We start from the raw sequence: 18,446 nt of genomic DNA on the forward strand, positions 1-18,446 counted from the left end.
CATGCAATTGTTTATTGGACGACACCATAAATGAAAACCCAGTGTTTTAGATGATTCGTTACAAATATTTTTGTACATTTCTGAAATTATTCCTCATCTTCTTATAATAGTGACTACTGCAAGCAACATACAAAATGAATTGATATCCCACCACAACATATTCTTGTCAAATATTGCCAAGACGAGTACATATTATTTCCTTCACACTTGAACTTCTTTTTGTTTTCATTGGTTCCTCGGCACAATAAAAATATTTAACATATTTTCAGTCCTCATCAAAATATTTTTTCATGTAGTGTTACGGTTTGGATGGTGCATCCCGTAACTTCAAAAACTAAATTGGTCCGATAAGCCAATCGCCGTTCGCTCGCAGCTCGTCCAAGTGGACAATTCGTTCCTTGAAAAAAAAAGGAAAAAAGCGAACAGCTGATCTGGTTTTTGATAAACAAGTTCTCTTCTGGTCGTGTTTATGTGTTGGTAGGTATTTCGGAATTGTACATTTTTCTCTATTGTGCAATAAAATTTGAAGTAATGTAACTTATTTACTTGACTTACAAGAATATGGAAGGACACTGAAGTGAGAACTCGAGTAGGAACGTTATGTAGGAGTAGAATGTGGGTTATTATAGTTAGTTGAGTGCTTCAACGTTAAGAAGGAATTGGTTTTCATCGTTGTCTCTGCTCCTGGTTGTGGAAGATTCTAATATTTGTGGGGAGAAGCATTTCAAAGCGATATTAGGAAGAGCTTTTCGCCAATAATATTCACTACAGGGCGGATATAATACTGTATAAGCAATTGTGCCTTTTCCTTTGTTACTTATTTTGGATTCGAGAGGTTTTGTGGACGTAAAGACTCTAGAAGTAACTTAACACGTATTCGAGAGCAACTGGTGAGTTATTTTTTTTGTAATTTATAGGGTTCCAGTGAGGGGGTCACTATTTCTGATTGAACTTGATGTGGAAGTTAATGAAGTAGCCATTTGCTTCTACATGCAATATTGCTGTCTTGGGCAAGTGAAATCGGTAGCTCCCAACTCAAAATCCCGTCTGAATTCTTCGGAAAAAACCGTGGAGCTTGTAGTTGTTAGGAATACTGATTTATTCAAATGGCAAGTTTTGAAATGGCCTTCCAGGTTTATTGAATCATTAGTCAATACTATTTTATTTAAACCCTCTGGTCCGTTAATTTAAGCAAGGACAATTCAAAGAAAATAGGATAAAAAAATAAAGATATAAGATTACACTCGAAATAAGAGCAATAGGGATTTTGAAGGGAATTTCAATGACGTTCTTCTTTAAAAAATGTATTATGTGTTTTGTTCTTAAGGTAACGTGTAAGCGACAACGTGACGTCACTGCGGCGTGTTAGCTGAGTTTGTTTTGCCTTATTTTTGTTGTGAGTAAATACATATTGGATATTTAGGGGCAGCTAACACGCCGCAGTGACGTCACGTTGTCGCTTACACGTTACCTTAAGAACAATATATATATATATATATATATATATATATATATATATATATATATATATATATATATATATATATATATATATATATATATATATATATAGAGAGAGAGAGAAAAGAAAAAATATTTGAATTTTGATAATTGACAATATGAAAAAACATTTAAAGTTCAATAATTTGACAGAGAAAACGACAGGATTACCAAAAGGCACAACAAACCCATGGCTGACCCAATTAAAATCAAAAGTATCTGTTTGACTCTGGGTACAGTGCTGCCAATCACTCCCAACTGACGTAAATGGTTTTTGACCGACTCAGCACTGCGCCTAAACCCAAATGTATATGTTACTTAGGGAAACTGGAGGAATTAGTTCCAATTTTAAAATGTAATTGTAAATATTGCTGAGGTTGTTGGGATCAGTTTTGTTCATATTGTTGGTATTCCTTTTGATAAAGAATATTTCTTTAAACAACCGTTTTTGTAAGTTACTTTCAGTACACAAAACTTCAACTTCGGTATAGTTCATTGTGTGTTTAGAGCTGATGACATGTTCTGCGAGTGCACAGGTGGCTTCATTTGTGTTACAATCACTTCTGTGTGACATTAAGCGTCCAGATAAAATTCTAGATGTTTATCCAATAAATATCTTGTCACAAGTATGACAGGGAATTTCATATACTACATTCGACTCTTCTAAAGTTTTCAAAGAAGTTTTAATTTTGGAAAATAGACTTTTATTAGTGGTAACGATGCGCTAGGCAAATTTAATATGTTCACTCTTGAAAACGTTAAGGAGTTTAGGTGTTAGAGACTGAAAATATGGTAGTGACCTAAAAACCAAAGTATTCGGAGATATCTCTCCACTATTTGAATTATTTAAATTACTATTTAGATTGCTATTGTTTATAGAAATATTTAAATTATTTGGAAATGTATTCCTGACTATGTATGGAGTGCTAAAAAGTAATTTATTCAAAAGCATATCATTTTTCAAGAAAAATACCTTTCAATTCGCTAATACATTCGTCTTTAAAATCTAGATGTGTTGAATTGATCACCCTGTTCTTCATGGTTAGGACTAAGTTTATTTTCATCTTCGTTGGTTGGTAAGAATGGTAGTTCAGTAACCTGTTACTGGCACATGGTTGACTATACCATTTTGTACGTAGGACATTATCTGGATCTCTTCATACACGCATATCTAGGAACGGTAAACTGTTATAACCTTCTTCTTCAGCTGTGAATTGTAAATGTTCGTTGAAACTGTTGAGTGTTGTTAACGCTTCCTCAGTTCTCCCACGAGGAGGTTTCGAGGTATTATCTTTCATGTATCTCTGTCAGATATAATTCAATATCCAGCGTGCTATTGCTCAGAGAAGTAGTTGTTTTCCGGTAGACATTTACCAGAATCTACTTTGTAGGTATTTGGGATGGATGAATGTTTCGAAATTTAATTTCGAAATATTTATTTTCTTGTACGTATGCATCTCTCCTCGATATAGTCTCAGACACGTTTCTCTCTATATGTTTATACCAACCTACTCTCAAACAAGAACAAAAACAACTAAATAACTATACAGTGTATAAAATTAATAGGTTTGTTGTGGTTCTACGAAATTCAGGTTCTAGGACGCTAGGATCATGCGCAGTTGATATAGGGCGTTCTGGTTTATTGAGGATAACTTCGGATTGATGAATCCTCTGTTCTGGTTTCGAATACGAAATGATTCTAAACTGTCTTGAACTGTCCTAAATCGTTCTTGCAGGTAGAATTTTTCGACAGGTAAATTTGTCAGGTTTCGACAGGTAATAATTCCAGTATTAAAAAGGCTGGAGGTGATATCTTCATCATTCCATATGTGCTTTACATTTCGGTGATAAGGCATTTTTACTACTATCAACATAAATTCTTTCTTCATTCGAAGTATATCGCTCATTCAGTTATCAGAACATAATATATATTTGTGCTACAAATTGTGATTAATAATAATCAAAAATACTGAAATTTGAGAGTGGTAAGTACAATGATAATTTATTCATTCATATGTAGTTTGAAATGTTACAAAGTGTTTGTTGTTCCGGGTTCTAATTACTACTAACAGACGATAGTCTGGGCTAAGAGTTTCAATCATCTCCAGATGATGCTGACTTGATTATCATTTATTGGTATAAGAGCTTGGCAACCATAATAACCACAAATGAATTCAATTCGATCAAATCTAATCAGGGAATGCAATCTCGCGAGATTGGGGCTCAAGCGAGCTCTCGCGAGTTTATGAATACCAGTACCGCGAGATTGACTGAAGCTGTTTAAATTGTGGCGTGTGAAAAAGGATTTTTATTCCTGGGGCAGTCTGAAAATTTCTGTTCATAATTTCTTAGTTTTGTTTGTTTTAAGATACATTCACAATGTTCGTAAAAAATCAATTATTCCAAATATTAAATTAAATGTTTCTTTCATAAAGTAATCTTAAACTTTGAAATAATAAAATTCATCTTCTATGTTCCCTACACAGTAAATATTTGGAATACATGAATAAATTTAAACGAATAATCGAATAAATCACAGCGAGAAATCATTTGAAAAAAACGAAGTAGTTATTACTTCTTACGTACGTACATAAATACACACACACTCTTCAATTAAAAAAAAAAACTCTCGGTACACATTTTGGTGAATGATTTCAAAAGAAATTCATATATTGGCTACATTGCCAGGTGAATTCAACAGGTAATTTTGTCAGGTAGATTCGACAGGTAAATTGAAATCACAATGGTTCTAGTATTTAAAAGGTTGAAGGTAATACTTTTCATTCTATATGTGCTCTTCTTTCTTCATTCGAAGTGTTAAGAATACGAATAAACATCAGTTTGGGCACTTCAGGTACAATTTTTGGTAGATAAAATTTCATATATTGACTATTTCGACAGGTAAATTTGTCGGGTGAATTCGACAGGTAATATTTTAGTATTTAAAAGGATGAATATCTGATATCCTCATCACTCTACATGTGTTAAGGCTTTTGATAAAGTTACTAACTACTTTCTTCATTCGAAGTGTATCTCTCATTCAAGTGATCAGAAAATAATATATTACTGCTACAAGTTGTGATTAGTGCTATTGCAATTTGGAGACTGGTGAGTATACGATGATGATTTATTTTTACTATTCAGTATACTTCTCATCTAGCATCTTTATGCGATTGCCTGTCGCTCCTTAATAGCCTGTACAACATTACTTTATTTATTGAATGAATTCTCTTTTTTCGAAGAAAGTGACCAATAGCATTTTTTTTCAGTTCAGCGTTAGTGGATTAGGAGAAGTGGACGAGAGAAATTTTCTGAGAATACGAGAAATGGGTGAGATAGAAGAGCTGGTACAGTACAATGTTCTGGAAACCACGATTGTTCCGCCTCCATCCCGCTATTGCGGTTCATATAGTGTCCGGATCGAACAGGGAAAAAGCGATGATGAATATTACTATACTAAATATGACCCTCTAGGATCACACCAAGAAGTGACAAATTATTTTCATAACGAATCTTACCAAAGAAAGGATTATTCTGGTAGTCATAGGATATTGCGAAGGAATAACACTTATTGTCAATTATCTCCACGAATACATTCGAGACATAGAGAGTACATTCCACAAGATTTGACATGTCAAGTGGCTCAACTTACTTCAGTATCGGGACACAGAACAGTCTCAAGAGTGTTACAGCCTTCGCCTTACTTTATCGCTTTGGGGGTTTCGGAGAGAAAGTTTGAGTTATTACTTCGCAGATATGTGATCCCTCCCACTTTATTATTGAGGTTAGGGTATCCGATTAAACCAGTAAATAGTTCAACAAGTGTTAGCTTTCCGGTTTCTGACGGAAAATTGAATATAAATGCCAAGGAGTTCAGGCCTAAAGAGAAATGTTTGACGAGGGCATGCTGCAGGTGCCAGAAAATATTTTTCACGACTGCAAACGCCTACATTACGCAGGAGACGTGTTACCACCATTGGGGCAAAAGACGTCGATGTAATAATCCAACGCATGAATATTATGGATACTTCGTTCACGATTGCTGTTATCAAAAATTTGGTTCCTTGGGTTGCACAGAGAGTCGTCTTCACGTATGGAGTGGATTCGAAAATAACGATATAGAAGATCCTTATGATGGATATGCAATAACGAAACAGAGGCAACATTTTCAAGTCGGTGAAACTAGTGGAGTTTATGCATTGGACTGTGAAATGTGTTATACAGTGAGAGGATTGGAGTTAACAAAAGTCACCGTTGTCCGTATTGATGGAGGCATAATTTATGACTCATATGTGAAGCCATATCACGAGATTGTAGACTACAATACTCGATTTTCTGGAATAACGGCCCGTGATATGGAAATTAATACCCCAAAAAGAATACACGAAGTGCAAGATGACCTATTGCAGTTCATAGGAGCATGCACAGTATTAATTGGTCATTCCTTGGAGAATGATTTGCGAGCTCTGAAAATTGTACATAACAATATAGTGGACACCGCCCTTGTGTTTGGACACGAAAAGGGGCTTCCCTATCGTAAGGCGCTGAAAGAATTAGCATCAACGGTGCTACATCGCAATATACAGTCCAGCGCAGAAGGCCATAATAGTTACGAAGGTGCCGTTACGTGTATGGATCTAATGCTGTGGCGTGTAAAAAACGATTTTGGTTACTGAAGCTCCTAAATCATTCCTTTTTCTGATTTTCCAGTTTGGTTTCTTTCAATAAAAAATTAGTCGAAATAAATGTATCATTATTTTTTCTCTCACCGTTACTCTCTTACCGTTTACTATGTATTGTACTCACCAAAGTATTTCTTTATGCATTGAAGATTTTCATATAAAAAAATTGGTGGGGATTTCTTGGTAATTTAACTTCCTACATGAGGTTCAGCAACAAGACTATGAAATTTTAAATGTGTCAGAAATAGATACCATGTAAAAATGGTTTATTTTTCATCAAATCGATAAAATCATCAATGTTCACTAGCAGAAGCATGTATAGGCCACTTTATTCAGTGAAAAGTGTTTGAAATTATAGGGACCATGTGAACACAATAACTTAGAGAGAAATAATAGGCTAACTGAAATGCTATATCCCGAAACGCCACTTCAAGCTAATTATGTTTATTCAGAAAAATTATTGATACATTAGTTTTTCGATGTGGCATCGATTGTGATCTGTTGTTTTCTTGATAATTATTCGAAAATGCCCACTAAGTTAATGTACGATGCTGGTTCTGGGACAAAATCCCATGCTTTTATTATGGTGCTGCATTTTGCAAAATGTCAGACCTCCCAGCGGAACCTTGTGAAACACCCAACCTAATTTATGATACAGAGTGACCACTCTTGATGCGTGTCTTTTACCTACCAAGTTGGTATAATTAAGAAATGAACTAAAGGTGAGAGATAAAGCCTTGAGATGAACATAACAATGATCATCATTTCCACTTTTCAACTTTTCGATGCGAGCGGAACAGACGTATCGAAAAAGCTTTAAAGAAAGATCATAACCTCTACTATTTTGATGGAAAACATTAGAACTTCACCACTCTTATTGACGCGCGTCTAACACCTTAACAATTTGGAATCATCAGGAGGTGAACTAGATAATATTTTTTGTCACAACACTTTATTGAAAACAATGTTCATACTTTTTCAACTACAATTATGAAATAATGTGTTTAGGTAACCGTACCGATTCTCTAAAGAAAGTACATAGTTATACAATTCGAAAATTATAAAAATTGTTTTGAATGAAACGATGTATTTAATTTTCAACGTTGATGAATATATCAAATTATAATGCAGAATTGCAACTTGTTATTAGTATCCTTTTTGTAATCAGTTATGAAAAAATCACGCATAACAAATTCAATTATTATGCTGGAAACAATAATCTGTTGGTAGTAAAACTATTGTATATTTCAGAAAATTATAGGGTATTCTCAAAACCAGAATTATCAACTAAAAATAAAACGGTTTCCACTCCCGGTTATACAAGTTGCAACCAGCTGATATGGGTACTCGTTTCAAATAATTTTTACTGTAGATCACACCACCACAGCACCAAATGTCATATATCATTGGAAGAATTGTAAATTTAAAGAAAATTATTGGAAAAATTTGAATTGTGTTTGGTCTTTGAATCAAACTCAGAGTGTTTGAATTTAATGTAGGTACCATCCACGGAAATATTATATTTCTCTTGGAAATAACACAGAGTCGATTCAAAATCTACGGGAGAATTGTTGTTATCGATGTATGAAAATCATGTTAGATAAACTCACGATAGCTGTGGGAAATGTTAATAGACCTCAGAATTCTAATACTTTTGAATTCATGGACCGCATAGAGGATATGTTTTCAGATGTATTCTCAAATTTCAATTTAATCATCTGTGTCGGCGATTTCAATATAAATATATTGGACATAACTTCCAATTTTACCCAGCAATTCAACTCTATCCTGAGTCATTCGTCTTTATAGATCACCAGCTACAGAAATTGAACCTTTTGTTGATGAGTTAGATACTATTTTGAATCAAAATAACGAAATTTTGATTACCTATAACTTAATAATAGGGGACATGAATATTGATATATTAGTGAATTCACATGAAACTCAACATTACAAGGACTCTTTGAGTGAATATGGATATAGGTATATCCATTTTTATCAAAACAAAAAACCAGGACTATGACACAATCCTACCAAATACTTTGGAATCATGTATTACAGACCATTTCACAACCTTAGCACAAATTGTCATACCTCATGAGAATAATGTTCAAAATGATATCAAGTACTATAGGAAAGTAAATGAAAAAAGGTTCAGAGTTAAAATGGAAGTTGCTGTTACTTCGCAACAATCTTGATCTTGGAGTAAACGAGTTCATTGATATCATGAAAACTAATTTAGAAAAATGTACGAGGTACATCAAACTGAACTAACCTAGTAAATGTATTCATCTTTGGATGAATCGAAACCCTCTATTGCTGTTTTCATAAACATAAGGAAAACTTTCGACACCGTCGACCACTCTATCTTACTGAATCTTCTGGACGATATGGAAAGAGGTATAGCGAATAGTCTTTTCAAAAGTTATCTCTACAACAGAGAGCAAAGGATAAAAGTGAGCAATCATATAAGTGAAGAGGAAAATATTACATGTGGTGTGCAATAGGGGACGGTGTTAGGACCAATCCTATTCAATATTTACTTGAACAAAGTTTGTCTACGAAACATCAACTCCAACATTCTGAGGCTCGCCGATGATACTGTGTTGTTTTGCAAAGACGAAAACTTGTTTAATTTGAAACAGAAATTAGAACATGACCTCCATCAAATCAAATTGTGGTTCGACCACAGACTCTTATCTATTTGAGAAAACTTATTACGTACCATTCAGTAGTTATGACAACTATTTACCAGAATAATACATCAAAATCTTCAATACGGAAGTCATCAAACCCACAAAGAAAATAAAATATCTTGGAATAATTTTAGATAGCAATCTCAGATGGAACCAGCACATAGACCACATAGTTAAAAAATTACGTTGTATACTTTACAAATTCAAACGGATAGCAAACATACTCAGTCAAAAACAGAAAATTATGTTATAAAAGAGTTTAGTAGAGCCCCATCTGAGATATGGTATAATTGGTTGGGGTGGAGTGTCGAAAACTTATCTACATTCTCTTGAGGTTATACAGAAAAGGTTTATCAGATGTATCCTACGGAAAGGTTACGACCACACTAGCGATCTACTTTATTCAGAATCTGGAATAATCGATCCCAGACAGCTGTTTTTTATAAATATTACTGCTGTACAGCATGAAAACAAAAAATAATTAACTACCTATCACCATAAATGGGTAATGCTTATCAGAAAGGAACCAAGCGACATTTTTGTGAAAATGAGTTTATGGCACTATACGACAAATAAGTACTCTCGAGCACCGTATGGAAGTAAACACAAGTAAGTTCACTTTTCGCCATATTTGGGTCAAGATTCCCCACCTCGAATTTTATGCACGGCTGAACTATAGCGCAACCGACTGAATCTGAGGCGTTTACCAAGCGAGCCAAATTGAGGCATGGAATATTATTACAGAGTGAGTCGTTGTAAGTGGTGATTTTGTATTTGTGAAATATTTGTTTCTAGTTTCAAAATGAACAAGTGTCGCGATGTGTGTTGCTGTAATTTGCAGAGTGATGTCGGTATTAATTTTTTTCGATTTTCAATTGACGAAAAAAGATATGTTTTTCTATTATTTATTATGTGAGATTGAAGGAATGAAGGAATAAATTGTTATAGACCATATATATGCAGATTTTTTTATGAAAGTAATTTGATGAAATTAAATTTTTGGGGAAAGAAAGTTTTTGGCTTTCTACTACTCCATCTTGACACAAAAAAGGATGATGGAATATTCCAAAGAAAGGAAGGAAGTAATCAATTTGAAAAATAAGTAACTCTATACATGGATGTAACTTTGTATCCAACAACTGTCTCATGGGCAAGGACGTTGGAAAAAAAGTAAAAATAATACAATGCAACCTTCAACACAAAAAGGCGGCAACGGCAACACTATGTCGCCACCTTGATGTATTGGAGGATGCAATAGCTTTGATCCAGGAGCCCTGGATAATAAAGACCAAAATTACTGGTCTCAGTAGTTTAACTGGTCAAATTTTCAGCTTACCAAGCAACCAGCAACCTAGGACGGCTGTCTACGTTCCTAGGAAATACAGAGCGTTTCCGATGGCACAATTCAGCACCTCAGATCTCACTGCGGTCAAAGTTGAATGTCCAGTTGGGAAAGGCAAATATATGGCGTTGATAATCGCATCGGTGTACCTCCCTTCAGATGCAGCCACCCTACCACCGACCAGAGAAATGGAGGTACTAGTGGACCACTGCCTCAACCAGAGAGTGGAGCTCATATTGGGTTGCGACTCAAACTCTCACCACGTGAGCTGGGGCAGCAAGGATATCAACGCCCGAGGTAAGTCACTATATGAATATATAATACAGAAAGATCTAACTATCTTGAACAGAGGCACGGAGCCAACATTTATTAATGCCCGTAGCCAAACGTTAATAGATATCACGCTCACGACAGCCGAAATATCAAACAAAATCCAAGACTGGCAAGTCTCGGACCATATCTCTATGTCAGACCACCGCTGGCTGACCTATACGGTAAGCCAGGATCTCAGGACTACTGTAAAATCCCGTGACCCGAAGAGGACGGATGTAGATCTCTACAATCGACTCTTAAGAGGAGCTCTGCGGGAAACAGAGGTCCTGACTCCTGGCAACAATGAGGAACTGGAAAGGTACACAGTATCTATCCACAACAAAATAGACACTGCCTATAAGGAATCCTGTCCAATGAGGATGGTTCAAACGCATGGCACAACCAACACATGGTGGTGCCCTGAATTGGAACACCTCAGGAAGATAGCGAGAACGACCTTTAACAAGGCAAAACGTACAAGACTCGAAGAGGACTGGGTTATATATCAAGCCAACCTCAGAGAGTTCAAAAAAGTCTGCAGACGAAAACAAAGAGAAGCCTGGAGAGCCTATTGTGAGGCAGTCGAAGACTTTCCACTAGCTTCTAGGCTACAGAAGGCACTCTCAAATGACCACCATAAGACTATCGGCATCCTGACGAGGGAAAATGGCGACAAAGCCGCCAACCTCCGGGAGAGTGCTGAGATTCTTATGGAAACTCACTTCCCAGGTTCTGTCTTTCCTGGAACGGCGAACTGGACGGATGTACCAATAACACCCTCACAATATGACTGGCAATATGCTAGTACAGTAATTGATGAGGACAAAATAAGATGGGCTATATCGAGCTTTTCCCCCTCAAGTCACCAGGGCCTGACGGTATAAGACCAGCCCTACTTCAGTGGGGACTGGACACTCTTATGCCACACCTGGTTGGAATATTCAGAGCCTCTCTAGCTCTGAGGTATATTCCCAGTAAGTGGAGAGAAGTAAGAGTAGTATTTATACCCAAACCAGGTAGGATGGACTACACCCTACCAAAAGCATTCCGACCAATTAGTCTCACATCGTTTTTCTTAAAAACCATGGAGAGACTATGTGAGCGGTATATAAGAGATGAAGTACTTGTTAACAACCCACTTCATCCAAATCAGCATGCATATACCCCGGGAAGGTCTACTGATTCGGCCCTTCACCATGTGGTTGGCAGAATCGAGAGATCATTGGATAACAAAGAATCCACCCTAGGTATATTCATAGATATTGAGGGAGCGTTTGATAAAACAACCTTTCCAACAATTACCCAGCAACTACACTCCAGGAATGTACCCCTGGTAGTAGGAGAATGGATACTCCAGATGCTCTCTAGCAGAGCAATAAGTATTAATGTAGAAGACATCACAGTAAAAGGACTGGTCATGAGGGGATGTCCACAGGGAGGGGTCTTATCACCCCTTCTCTGGAACATAGTTCTGGATACCCTAATTAATCACCTTAACAAAAATGGATTCTACACAATTGCATACGCAGATGACATAGTTATCTTGCAGACCGGCAAATTTGTAAACACACTGTGCGATAGAGCGCAGGATGGGCTCAAATTGATAGAAACATGGTGTAAGGAACACTCACTGTCGATCAATCCCAAGAAGACTGAGATGGTCCTTTTCACCAGGAAAAGAAGTTTAACGAGCTTAAAACCTCCTGAAATCTTCAAAAGCCAACTAAACTTCTCTGAAGAGGTGAAATACCTTGGTATTATCCTCGACAAGAAGCTAACATGGAACTCTCATCTACAGAGTAGAGCAAAAAGAGCATACGTGGCTTATGAGCAATGTCGGAGGACAGTGGGACGCGCATGGGGTCTTTCACCCCGTGTAGTCGCCTGGATCTACACTGCAATAATAAGACCTATGTTAACGTATGGAGCCATTGCATGGGGACCTAAAGTTCTACAAGCAACGGCCATCCAAAAATTATACCAAATACAGCGACTGGCTTGTTTAAACATCACAGGAGCCATGAGAACAACACCAACCGCGGCAATGGAATTAATCACGGGTCTGACCCCTCTGGACCTGTACGTTAAGGAGGTTGCGTTAATGGCCATGGTACGATTGCACACGGCTGGTGTAAACCTAGAAGTAGGAATGGGTCGATTGAGGTTGGGCCTGTGGCAGAAAGCGCTTACTGCGCAACCTCTGCTGCAGGCAACAAGTGATGCAATTGAACCCAGGTTTGTGTTTAATAAAACCTACAAAATACAAATCAAGCAGAACACAGAGTCAGATGTTACAAATGCAATACGGATTTATACAGATGGCTCAAAAACCAAAGAAGGCTCAGGATGTGGAGTGTACTCCAGATCACTAAGCCTAAGGATTAAGTGGGGAATGGGAAGAAATACCAGCGTGGTCCAAACAGAACTGGCTGGTATCTCAATCGCCACAAAAGAAATAACCAAGAAAAGAATTTCTGGCAAAAACATTACAATCTGCACTGATAGCAGACAAGCACTATTAGCCTTGAACAGACACCGTGTTACTTCAGGGCTAGCACTAGAGTGCCACGAAGATTTAGCCAAAGCCTCGATAGATAATAACATTATCCTGAGGTGGGTTAAAGGGCACAACAGGAGTAAAGGTAATCGCATTGCCGACTCTTTAGCCAAGGAAGCGGCTGGACTAAGAATTTTAGGACCAAGTGGCACCCACGGCCTGATGACTTCGACAATTGCGGAACTAGTCAAAAGTTACACCCATGCTCAATCTCTAAAGAGATGGGATGAAATCAAAGGATGTAATCTTGCCAGGATCACCTTGGGCGACCCTGGGAAGCTGGCGCCGAAGAAATATCTGGCGATGACCAGGAAAAATCTACGCCTTACAGTAGGATTTCTGACTGGCCACTGTCAGCTAAGGAAACACCTACATAATATGGGGCTAGTGGACACACCTCTATGCAGGATGTGTGAACAGGAAGATGAGACTGTCAGGCATGTCCTGTGCGAGTGCCCGGAGTTATCGTCAATAAGAGAGTGTGTGTTCGGCGAGTCTTGGCCTACACCTGCCGATATAAAGGAGATGTCTCCCAGCGACCTGTCCACCTTCCTGGAAAGGACAGGATGGACGACGACCTAGGAGGACAACTCCTCGGGAGGATGTACAATGGGTCACATGTGGCCTAAGTGCGTGGGCTTACACTCACCCTCCCTACTCTACAGATACAGATACTATACGACAAATAAGTACTCTCGAGCACCGTATGGAAGTAAACACAAGTAAGTTCACTTTTCGCCATATTTGGGTCAAGATTCCCCACCTCGAATTTTATGCACGGCTGAACTATAGCGCAACCGACTGAATCTGAGGCGTTTACCAAGCGAGCCAAATTGAGGCATGGAATATTATTACAGAGTGAGTCGTTGTAAGTGGTGATTTTGTATTTGTGAAATATTTGTTTCTAGTTTCAAAATGAACAAGTGTCGCGATGTGTGTTGCTGTAATTTGCAGAGTGATGTCGGTATTAATTTTTTTCGATTTTCAATTGACGAAAAAAGATATGTTTTTCTATTATTTATTATGTGAGATTGAAGGAATGAAGGAATAAATTGTTATAGACCATATATATGCAGATTTTTTTATGAAAGTAATTTGATGAAATTAAATTTTTGGGGAAAGAAAGTTTTTGGCTTTCTACTACTCCATCTTGACACAAAAAAGGATGATGGAATATTCCAAAGAAAGGAAGGAAGTAATCAATTTGAAAAATAAGTAACTCTATACATGGATGTGTAGATCATGCAAAGAAGTAACTTTCAGACATAAACTGAAAGAAAGTCCTTCTGAAACAGCTACTTTCATATAAACATTGAATTAAACGAAAGAAAAAAATTCTTTCGAAACAAATACTTCTATATGAACACTGAATTATATAGAAGATACTTTTCTCTACTCAGTTTGTATTTCAAACATTCGTTGTGGAATAAAAATCAGATATCATGCACATGATCTACACATCCATGTATAGAGTTACTTATTCTCAAATTGATTACTTCCTTCCTCCCTTTGGAAGATTCCCTCATTCCTTTTTTTTGTATCAAGATGGAGTAGTAGAAAGCCAAAAACTTTCTTTTCCCAAAAATTAATCACTCCTAAAAATATAACCCCTTCAATTCAAATGAAATTAAACTTTAGGAATAGTATAGGCCTCACAAGTAATGATATGAAATGACAATCGGAGTTCCACTAGAAATCCACGTAGGAAAATAATTGTTGAACCACATTATTTTATTTGGCTGGTATGTATCTGTAGGAAAAATATTACTTCCACTGTAATATCTGCAAAACCAAAGTATCAAATGTATATTCAAATAACCTTTTTTGGAGCCAGCTGTTACATACAATTTTACCGATTCATTCACATAAATACTGGATATAAAAAGTATTCTGATTAAAACTGTTATCAAAAATTGAATTAAGAGTTAGGGGTATCATTTCAGATTTAGGTTTTAATTTTTATGCACTTGTAGAGCAGCTACATTCATTTGTTGATAAGAAAAAAATATTGTACTTTTTTGATACTTCTCATCTGCTGAAATGTAGCAGAAACCATTTTTTCGATGACCTTTTGAAATTTGATGAATTTACAACGAATGAATTCATCTTGGACAACTTTACAACTTGGATAAGGAAAAGCAATATAGATCAGTACCCAAATTTACTGATTCTCATTCATTTTCAACTAATTTTCAAAGGATAAAGGTTGAATTAGCCAGTCAAGTTTTCAGTCATTCAGTAGCTTCAGCGATGAATACTTATGCCAGTTTCAATCAGATACCATCAGCAGCAATAGGGACGGATACATTCATTGAAAAAATATATGAAGTGTTTCATATTTTGAATTCAAATCGATTTGACGACGTCAAACATTACAACAAACGTTTTTTTCGGAACATCAAAACAAATTGATTTCCTGAAAGGATCGTAAATAAGTATTTTCAGCAAATTAAATATGATATCTTAAAAAGGAAAAAACTCGTTTTGACAAATGAGAATCATTGAGGGGTGGTAGATAACAATTTCGGCATTTCTTCAACTTTGAGAAAACATAGTTCAGGAAAACATTCATGTACTTCACATGTAGGTACAAATTTTGCCACTAGTATCACACTGAATGAAACAAATGTATATAGTTATTTCAAGGCATACAATGATATAGAAACCAAACAGTTTGAAAATTTATATATGCCTCCAGATTCATTTTTACAAAATATCATTCATCTAGAGACAGAATTTCCTTACCATTTTTATAATTTATTTGCCACGGATTGCATAGGCAACCAGTTCAAAACAATGTTTTCAAAAATCAACATTTCTCACCCTTTTGATAATTTTCCTGGGCGCCCTTTTCACAAGGGTAAGAATTTAATATACTTTGAAGTTTGCCAATAAAAATTTGAAAACAAATGTTAAAAAAAATAAAAAATTCATCATTCTGAAAAACCTTTAGAATAGATTAGCATAAATTTTTAACTCAATTGTATAATTTTACTTTACAAAATATACGTTTATTTCACCACCTTGTCTTATTTTTCATCAATTCCTGAACAGTTCACAATCATATGAGATATTTATTGTGAGCTCCTCGTAGCAATGATGAAGTCAGATCATGGTCACATATTTTTTGATTGAATCTCGTGCAGAGGTGCACGATAGCTCTCAGCCTTCACCCTCCTGCCCCGCCACATGCCAGCAAAAAATGAAATCTCGACCCGAAATATCAAATAAACCGACCGGGAGTGAATTCACTTTTGTTTACTTCTATACGGTGTCTCAGGTCATGTTTCTGAACAGAACCAAGCGTCAGATATGTATTAACGCTTGAAAAATGACCGTGCACTGGGAACTAAGTGGATTATTGCAGATACGAAATGAATCAGAAAGGGCCTAAACGCCTGGTTCCAATTAGATATTCAAGGAAACGAGTAGCAATGTCGCTTAGACTCCTCCTCCTTGTGACAAGGTTATCTTCTGATCATTGTTCACTCTCTAATTATACTATCGGTTAGTTTCGTTCATGAAGGAATGCACTATATTTTCACTTTTGCACTTGTCTGGGGTTGTATTCGCAGGTCAATATGTTTTCTTTCATCAACAAACTTTAGAAACGGTTTATTTCAAGTATCTAGTTCCGGGCCACAACTCTCTACCAAATGATTCAGATTTTTCGTTTATTAAAAAAGCAATAAAGTTGATTCCAAGGATTTATACTAGCGATTATTAAATAAAAATAATGAAGCTTTGCCGACAAAAACCATTGACTGACATCTTTCTTAGTGTGAAATGGATTTATTCGTATTTATAAGAAGGGAACTAAGCGGCAAAAGTCTCAAAATTATATAAAAAGTCGTACCTTGAAACCCATTTTTTCAGAAATTAGTAAATTGAATTATTCACATCAATCATAAATAAATGTTGTTATTTGAAGGTAATTAAGTGTCTACAATGTTTCAACTTTAGAACCGGTTTTCTCGGAAATATACAGATGTCGCTTGGTGCTCTTCTGATAAGCATGCTCAAATCAGTTGGGCTCTAAGGAAAGAAGTAGTGATACATTTTTTGTAGAAAATTTCATGGTCTACAATTTTTATCCGAAGTTATTTCATGATAAAGTTCACCGTTTTCCTGAAAATCGCAAAAAACAATTTTTTCCAGGCATCGCAATCATTCGGAATTTCAAAATCTTATATATATATATATATATATATATATATATATATATATATATATATATATATATATATATATATATATATATATATATATATATATATATATATATATATATTTATATATATATATATATATATATATATATATATATATATATATATATATATATATATATATATATATAAGAGTCTACATCTCAAGTTTGGCTTCGAGGGAAACAAACTATTACAAGCAACATCAGATTTGACCGAAATTCCTTTCTTAACTGTACGTAAAATAGTCAAAAACAAATCTTATGAACGCAAGACGCCATGTGATACGGGAATACCAAAACCTTCAGATGTTCATGTAATTAGATCATTGAAAAAACAATATACGACTGTTACAAAAGCAATGAGATACCTACAATTGAAATCATAAGAAAGAAAGAGCTCCTTCACGCTGGAACCCGCTTCTTTTCAGCCTACTTTACCTACAAACGATACCAATAAATAGTTTTATCGGTTACTGAGAAATCACTATTGATATTATTCAAACTACGAAATAAAAGTAATAATGCGCTAAAAAGTTTCGAAATAGGTTCTAAATTGATTGTAGTTTATTGTAGTAACAACACAATATCAATTTATGTTATATTCTTTTGAAGTATAGCAAACAAACTACTATAACAAGGCTTCAAATCATAAAATAACAATTGTCCTCAGACAACAAAGGATGGAGTTGATCGTAGCTGAAATTAGAAGTTTGTAGTTACCATTAAACACATACAAAATGAATGAAATGAAATCGAGTATTTTTCAACTGAACTAACCTAACATAACCTTTGTTTGAAGGTGGTTGACAATGTTTCGTGGTGTATTTCATCAGTTGGGACTTCCATTGTCTAATATAATATAAATTGATTTGAAATCCCTGAAAAATATAAAAAGATCAAACGAAAATAACAATTTTATCAAGGTTAAGTTATCACCCAAAGACGATTGTGGATACTAACAATCGAAACGTAATTTGGTTTGGAATATTTTAATTTCTATTTATCATTTTTGTTAATAGTATTTTTTAATTTTCAGCTTTCATTAATATTTCAATTTTTTATTTTCTGGTTGTAGCTGGTATGTTATTTCCTTGTAATTTCAGTTTTTTGTTTTAATAAAATTGTTATTTTCGGTTAATCTTTTTAT

At 35.6% G+C, this 18,446-nt stretch overlaps 1 protein-coding gene across 1 annotated transcript; it reads left to right on the top strand.

The window, feature by feature from the left end:
* The first annotated feature begins 2,412 nt into the window (after positions 1-2,412).
* Positions 2,413-9,874, top strand: LOC141484745 (RNA exonuclease 1 homolog). Its single transcript, XM_074180071.1, has one exon. It carries the CDS (start codon positions 4,722-4,724, stop codon positions 6,174-6,176), a length of 1,455 nt encoding a protein of 484 aa, XP_074036172.1. The 5' UTR covers positions 2,413-4,721; the 3' UTR covers positions 6,177-9,874.
* The last annotated feature ends 8,572 nt before the right edge of the window (positions 9,875-18,446 follow it).

The sequence above is a fragment of the Leptinotarsa decemlineata genome, unplaced genomic scaffold (assembly GCF_025532065.1).
Source record: "Leptinotarsa decemlineata unplaced genomic scaffold, Ldec_3_MD MMD2_tig00026282_RagTag_RagTag, whole genome shotgun sequence".
Classification (NCBI taxonomy): domain Eukaryota; kingdom Metazoa; phylum Arthropoda; class Insecta; order Coleoptera; family Chrysomelidae; genus Leptinotarsa; species Leptinotarsa decemlineata.